At 40.3% G+C, this 8,339-nt stretch overlaps 1 protein-coding gene across 1 annotated transcript in view; it reads left to right on the forward strand.

Annotated features, from left to right (window-relative positions):
• nomo (nodal modulator) overlaps positions 1-8,117 on the forward strand; it is a 75,480-nt gene extending 67,363 nt beyond the window's left edge. The window contains exon 31 of the mRNA XM_078418356.1: positions 2,901-8,117. Coding sequence (XP_078274482.1) covers positions 2,901-3,032 — 132 coding nt within the window. The 3' untranslated portion in view covers positions 3,033-8,117. The remainder of the gene's footprint in view (positions 1-2,900) is intronic.
• The last annotated feature ends 222 nt before the right edge of the window (positions 8,118-8,339 follow it).

Raw genomic sequence — 8,339 nt, forward strand, 5'->3', positions numbered from 1 at the left:
CGAGGCAGGAAACATATTCCTGATGTTGGAGGAGTCCTGAACCAGGGGCCACAGTTTACGAATAAGGGGTAGGCCATTTAGAACGGAGATGAGGAAAAACGTTTTCACCCAAAGAGTTGTGAATCTGTGGAATTCTCTGCCTCAGAAGGCAGTGGAGGCCGATTCTCTGGATGCTTTCAAGGGCTAGATAGAGCTCTTAAAGATAGCGGAGTCATGGGATATGGGGAGAAGGCAGGAATGGGGTATTGATTATGGATGATCAGCCCTGATCACAGTGATAGGCGGTGCTGGTCCGAAGGGCTGAATGGCCTATTCCTGCACGAGACTGATCCCTGGGATGGCGGGACTGTCATGTGAGGAAAGATTGAAAAGACTAGGCTTGTATTCACTGGAGTTTAGAAGGATGCGAGGGAATCTTATAGAAACATATAAAATTATAAAAGGACTGGACAAGCTAGATGCAGGAAAAATGTTCCCAATGTTGGGCAAGTCCAGAACCAGAGGCCACAGAATAAAGGGGAGGCCATTTAAAACTTTTTCATCCAGAAAAAACTTTTCCACCCAGAATTTGTGGAATTCTCTGCCACAGAAGGCAGTGGAAGGCAAATCACTGGATGGATTTAAGAGAGAGTTAGATAGAGCTCTAGGGGCTAGTGGAATCAAGGGATATGAGGAGAAGGCAGGAACGCGGTACTGATTGGGAATGATCAGCCATGATCACATTGAATGGCGGTGCTGGCTCGAAGAGACGAATGGCCTCCTCCTGCACCTATTGTCTATAACTTTGTAGGGTTTTCAAAACCTGATCTCCTTTTGTACAGTAGAATTGGGGATATATTTTTAAATAATTTTTGCTGGAAATTATTATATTTGCTGCCGCAACAGATCAAAATTTTCAGTGCAAGCTGTTTGAGGAAAGGTCTCGTCCGAAACGTCACCCATTTCTTCTCTCTAGCGATACTGCCTGTCCCGTTGAGTTACTCCGGCACTTTGTGTCAAGTCAAGTCAATGTTATTTGTATAGCACATTTAAAAACAACCCACGTTGACCAAAGTGCTGTACATCAGTTCAGGTACTAAGAACGAACATACAATGGCACACAAACATAACAGCACATACATAAACAATTCACAGCGCCCCCTCAGAGGGCCTCAGACGCTAGGGAGTAGAAATAGGTTTTGAGCCTGGACTTAAAGAAGTCGATGGAGGGGGCAGTTCTGATGGGGAGAAGGATGCTTTTCCACAGTCTAGGAGCTGCAACCGCAAAAGCGCGGTCACCCCTGAGCTTAAGCCTAGACCGCGGGATAGTGAGTAGCCCCAAGTCGGCCGACCTGAGGGACCTGGAGATAGAGTGGTGGGTTAGAAGATTTTTGATGTAGGGGGGGGAGCCCGTTTAGGGCTTTGTATGTGAATAGGAGGAGCTTGAAGTTGATTCTGTACTGTACAGGGAGCCAGTGGAGAGAGGCCAGAAGCGGGGTGATGTGGTCCCTTTTACGGGTACCCGTCAGGAGTCTCGCTGCGGCGTTTTGGACCAATTGCAGGTGGGACAGGGATGATTGGCTGATCCCAGTGTATAGGGAGTTGCAGTAGTCTAGGCGGGAGGAAATTAATGTGTGGATGATTTTTTCAATGTTGTCAAATTGGAGGAATGGTTGGATTTTAGCTATGGTACGAAGCTGGAAGAAGCTGGCTTTTACCACAGCGTTGACTTGCTTGTCAAACTTTAATGCAGAGTCAAATATCACGCCCAGGTTTTTGACATGCGGTTTGACTAGGGAGGATAGCAACAAGGCGATTTATTCACAAAATGCTGGAGTAACTCAGCAGGTCAGGCAGCATCTCGGGAAAGAAGGAAAGCAACAAGGCTGCCTGTTATCGTTTTGATGGAGTCGAGGGGGCGAATAGGATGACCTCAGACTTGCTCTCGTTTAGTTGAAGGAAGTTCTGTGCCATCCAACATTTTATGTCCTCAAGGCAGTGCATGAGGCTGATTAAATTTGACCAGTTGTTAGGTTTCAGGGGGAGATAAAGCTGTGTGTCATCCGCATAGCAGTGGAAAGAAATGCCGTGCCTTTGAATGATTTCAAATGATTAGAGTGTCTCTCTAAAGTTCTATTACTTTGAGTAATTAGCATTGAATGTTAATTCTCTCAGCTCTACCATTTTCAAATAATGCTATTAGCTTAGCAGGAAGGTACAGGAACAGTTAACTTGCATTGAAGCCAGTTGTTTAGTTTGACAGAGGCAATTATAAACCCTTCAAATTGCTTCAAATTTTGTGTACAAGGAATTAAGATACATTTTATTGCAGCAGTATTGTATCATGGTGCTATAAACTGCTTGCATGTGGCAGATTTATAGCAAGAAAGATTGTGTTGTAATCTTATCAGGCACGCCGTGAATATGTTTCATTTGTCCCGTCTTTGATCTGAAAGCAGTTCGTGTAGTCCAATTTCATGTGGCATTAATTTTTCTGGCAAACCATGCAGTTCTTATCTACCATGTCATGTGCAATAATAAATATATAATACATTATGTCTTTTTTGGGCGCAAATGTATTTTTCTCTATTTTGAACACTGCAGAAAAATTGGATTTTTTCCCAGTGTTTTGCCATTATTGCCTTTGTTAGTGAGAGCCCTCTATTACTGCTTTTTTTAAACAGAACATCGTGAGTTGTTATATCGTTACAATTCCTGCAAAGATTTTTTTCGACACATGCCAATTTTATCATGCCCATTCTGTTCTCCCCTCTAATTTTGAACACCAGACTCTTCTGCGTGCTCCACTCATACCTTTGCTCACAATCAAGTTTGACCCAGGAGATAATTTCTGAATGAGGATTTCACTTGGTAGTTAATTCAGCATTTCAAATATAAAGTGTGGCCATTTTTTCCTCCAGCTTATTCCATTGCTGATGCAGTTGGTAAATCGTTTACAAGGTGTGCGGGCTCTCAGCCAAGGTGGCATGGATGGTATGAGTCAAGAGGAAGCAAAGAGACAAGCCAAAAGACCAAAGACGCGGCGAACATAATGAACGGTGAATGACCTCCGTGTCACTTCCATGCAGTTCTTGCTCAGTGCAGGTTTACACAATGAAACAATCTCTGTTGTTGAAATTGCTCATCGATACACGATAAGAACATTTTTTTCCCCCTACTGCTAACCTAATGTTCTTTGATTGTATTTATAACAAACTGAGGTTGTGTTTGATTTTGATCATTGCTCTGAACTGGTTTAAAGATTTCTGAAACATTGGACAGAATTTGGATTTAACAGCTGGTTTGATAATTTATTTTTGCAGTTGTGGGAACGCACCGAAGAAGCAAAGCAGCTTGCTTGTTTTATATGTGGTTGTACTGTGCATCTGAACTGAGCCACTTGAATGTTTGGTAAAATGACTGTTCCATAGATGACTGTAAATCCTGGAAAGAACAATTCCTATATTAAAAAGATGTTCACAATTTTATTTCCAAGCTATTTTTACTTTGTTGAATAATATGACTATGGGGTATGTTCTCCTTTTGCTAATTCATTGCCTTAGTTGATAGCTTCACATCTTCACTGCCTGAACTGCTAAGTGTTATTAATTTTCTTTTATTATTATTATTATTGTTTAATAACAAGTTTGAATTGTAAATTAGGTTTTCAACCCAAAAATGATACGATACGATCAAAAGCATAGTTTTCAGGATACTCCACTCCCACTTTGCACGAGACACAAGAAGTTAGACAAACATTAAATAAAGCAAAACACGCGGCAAGCAAAGCATACTGAGACGCAGTGCACAGATGAGCAGCGCACCGGAAACAGTTTGCAATCTGCCCATATCCGCAAAGCATATTAGGTTAAAGTTACTTATGGTAAAACCACTTTAAAAAATATATTTTATATCGACTACATTGTCTTTGCAGACAGACGGACAGACAGATAATTTTATCTTAGTGGAAAAATAAATAATTTTCATAATCTTTGCTACAATCTCATTTCTTCCTGATGCGGTTTTCCTGTGCCAGATGAAGATGTAACAGAGCAATACACAGAAGCTCTCCTGCTTTTCCTTTGTCGGATCTCTATATAATCTGCAGTATTAGAATAAGAAAAGAAATGACAGTAATTTATTCTTATTTTGAGCTGCAAAGCAATGCATTGGCTTATAAAACAAAGGATTTGACTATTTGATATGAAAAAAGAATGAAGATATTTGATCACGTAGTATTCCTTTAAATATTTTTGGAATATAGATGCCATATAACTCCCTATGTGTCATGATAAACATTAATGATTTTGGCTGCTATATTTCAATGTCGGAATACAGCTTGTAGATCAATTGTAATTATCCACTAATGCTATTAAAAGACAGGTGCTTTTGGCATTTTAAACTTGACAGAAGTGAAGTGCAGCAAATGCTGTGATTCCCCTTTGAAAATGTAGTTTACAAATAACAACTACATGGAGGATAAGTGTTTAGAAGGCTTCATTATTTACGATGTCTAAACACACACTGATCTTAATAAGAAGTATTCTTCATATCTAATTAAACTGCAGTAAATTAAATTGAAGATAATCATATCTAATATAAATAGTATGTTATCACCCTGAAACCTCATAGAGTCATAAGTGATATAGCGTAGAAACAGGCCCTTCGGCCCAACTTGCCCACACTGCCGCAGCTACACTAGTCCCACCTGCCTGCGTTTGGTCCATATCCTTCCAAACCTGTCCTATCCCTGAACCTGTCTAACTGTTTCTTAAACGTTGGACAAGTCCCAGCCTCAACTACCTCTGGGAGCTTGTTCCATTTGTGTGAAACTTTACCCCTCAGATTCCCATGAAATCTTTTCCCCTTCACCATATACCTATGTCCTCTACCTTAAACCTATGTCCCCTAAACCTCATAATGAAGAATTGTGATGAGGTTCCTGCATGGCCCTAAAAGAAGAGAAAGTGCCAACCAGCAGACACCTCAAGTGATGTTGTGGGACAATGACACTTAAAATAGATCCGTCTGATTATTTTATAGATGCAATGTTAAGCAATATGTGTACATAACAGATTGAATAAGTACATAGCATAATGTTGACGAAGAACGACGTGTTCCTTTCTGTCTTGGCTAGTACTTATTCCTCAAGCAATAACGATAAACAGGTTATCTGATCTTTTTTTTCAGACTCTGAGACCCTGGATTGCAATTTGGCTCCAACTGCATTTTCGAAATTAAAATATGCGTCGCTGTGTGCCATGTAAAAACCTGCTCTTTCTTCCTTTAACTGATGCAGACAAATTTACTTAAACTGACCCCATTGATTACTCCATCCAGAGCAGAGTATCACAGAAACAGAAAATAGGTGCAGGGGGAGGCCATTTGGCCCTTCGAGCCAGCACCGCCATTCATTGTGATCATGGCTGATCATCCACAATCAGTAACCCGTGCCTGCCTTCTTCCCATACCCCTTGATTCCACTAGCCCCTAGAGCTCTATCTAACTCTCTTTGAAATTCAACCAGTGAATTGGCCTCCACTGCCTTCTGTGGCAGATAATTCCACAAATTCATAACCCTCTGGGTAAAACGTTCTCACCTCAGTTTTAAATTGCCTCCCCTTTATTCTTAGACTGTGGCCCCTGGTTCTGGACTCCCACAACATTGGGAACATTTTTCCTGCATCTAGCGTGTCCAGTCCTTTCATAATTTTATAGGTCTCTATAAGAACCTCTCTCATCCTTCTAAACTCCAGTGAATATAAGCCCAGTGTGTCCAATCTTTCCTCGTATGACTGTCCTGCCATCTCGGGGATTAACCTCGTGAACCTAAGCTGCACTGCCTCAATAGCAAAGATGTCCATCCTCAAATTTGGAGACCAAAACTGCACACAATATTCCAGATGTGGTCTCACCAGGGCCGTATACAACTGCAGAAGGACCTCTTTACTCCTATACTCAAATCCTCTCATTCTGAAGGCCAGCATGCCATTGGCTCGAGATAATAATCTGCCTCATCCATCATCCAAATCATTAATATATATGGTAAACAGTTGCGGCCCCATCACCGAGCCTTGCAGCACTCCACTCGCCACTGCCTGCCATTCTGAAAAGGACCCGTTTATTCCTACTCTTTACTTCCTGTCTGCCAACCAATTCTCTATCCATGTGAATACCCTACCCCCAATACCCTGTGCTTTAATTTTGCCCACCGATCTCCTGTGTGGGACCTTATCAAAGGCTTCCTGAAAGTCCAGATACACTACATCCACCGGCTCTCCTTCATCCATTTTACTTGTCACGTCCTCAAAAAATTCCAGAAGATTAGTCAAGCAGGATTTCCCTTTCATAAATCCATGCTGACTTGGACTTGTCCTTTTACTGCTATCCAAATTCACCATTATTACCTCTTTAATAATTGACTCCAGCATCTTCCCCACCACCGATGTCAGGCTAACTGGTCTGTAATTCCCCGTTTTCTCTCGCTCCTATCTTGAAAAGTGGGATAACATTAGCTATCCTCCAATCCACAGAAACTGATCCTGAATTTATTGAACATTGGAAAATGATCACCAATGTGTCCACGATTTCTAAAACCACCTCCTTGAGCACCCTGGGATGCAGACCATCAGGCCCTGAGGATTTATTAGCCTTCAGTCCCATCAGTCTACCCAATACTATTTCTCACCTAATGCAAATTTCTTTCAGTTCCTCTGTCTCACTAGATCCTCCGTCCTCTAGTACATCTGGGAGATTGTGTCTTCCTTAGTGAAAACAGAACCAAAGTACCTGTTCAGCTCTTCTGCCATTTCCTTGTTGCCCATAATAATTTCACTTATTTCTGCCTTCAAGGGACCCACATTTGTCTTTACTAATCTTTTTCTCTTAACATACCTAAAGCATCTTTTACTATCCTTTATATTCTTGGCCAGCTTACCCTCGTACTTCATCTTTTCAGCCCATATTGCCCGTTTTGTTACCTTCTGTTGTCCTTTGAAAGTTCTCCAATCCTCTGGCTTCTCGCTACCCTTTGCTATGTTATACATCTTTTCTATTAGTTTTATTCCATCCCTAACTTCCTTTGTCAGCCACAATTGCCTCTTGCTCCCCTTAGAATCTTTCTTCCTCTTTGGAATGAAATGATCCTGCATCTTCTGGATTATGCCCAGAAATTCCTGCCATTGCTATTCCACCGTCATTCCTGCTAGGATCCTTTTCCAGTCAACCTTGCCCAGCTCCTCTCTCATGCCTTCATAGTCCCCTTTGTTCAACTGCAACACTGTCACTTCTGATTTAACCTACTTGCTCTCAAATTGCAGATTAAAACTAATCACATTATGGTCACTACCTCCAAGCGGTTCCTTTACCTTGAGTTCCCTTATTAAATCCAGCTGGACATTGGTGCAGTGTTCATGAATCATTTAGTTGTGAATGCTGTCACCACACGAAGGACAACTTTCAATTACAGCTGTTTTTATACCGAACTAGAAACTCTGTTCTTTTAATACCAATTAAAATAACATAGGAACTGATTGGAGCCAGATTGCATTGAGGTTGTTATAAAACTAGTTAGTTCCACTTTGTTAGTATTTTGTTGCCACAAACAGCATGATATGTTTTGGTAATATGTCATGTTCATTTGTTTCTCATTAAGGCTTATCATTTTTTTAAGTAATGGAGTATTTATGGTTATAAATTTTATTTGCATACTTACTAAATATCTTTGCATAAATCTCCTGTGTATTTCGAACAGCAATAATTCAAGGGCCATTGCTCAAGTTGTAATTTTATTTTCGAAAGAAGCTTAAATTATTACTTTAAAACACTTGTTCTGTTTTATGTGAGACTGAAATTAGTCATGAAAATCTACAATGAGGAAAAATACGGAACAGACAAAGCTGAGAACAAAATAATGAGCAAAATTTTCAAAAAGGTGAAATTGGATGAAAATTAAAGAAAAAGGAAAAAAAAGACACTTAATTATGAAAGAGACAATTTTTAAGCAAAGCAGGCAAATGAAACTTCAGTAATGAGTGATTCAAAATCTAATGCAATGTATTGAAAAATTTGGGTGTAAATGGTTTTTGATTGAAAAATATTATAAAGTGCTTTGGAAATGAATGAACATTCAATTGTGTAGAAGGTTCCAAAATGATTTGATTAAGTTTTCTGAAATTGCAAAAGGAAATAAAATCGTAAAAATAGAGAAAAATGTCTTTACTGGCAGAATGGCCCTGGACAAGGGTCTTGCCTTCAATTACAACAGCACTCTTCACCGGTCGGAACATCTTTCTCAGCACAAGTGTAGATTGCTCCTCCACAACAAGAAATAATTTGATGCTGTTGATATTTTGATGCTG

The sequence above is a fragment of the Rhinoraja longicauda genome, chromosome 21 (assembly GCF_053455715.1).
Source record: "Rhinoraja longicauda isolate Sanriku21f chromosome 21, sRhiLon1.1, whole genome shotgun sequence".
Lineage (NCBI taxonomy): Eukaryota > Metazoa > Chordata > Chondrichthyes > Rajiformes > Arhynchobatidae > Rhinoraja > Rhinoraja longicauda.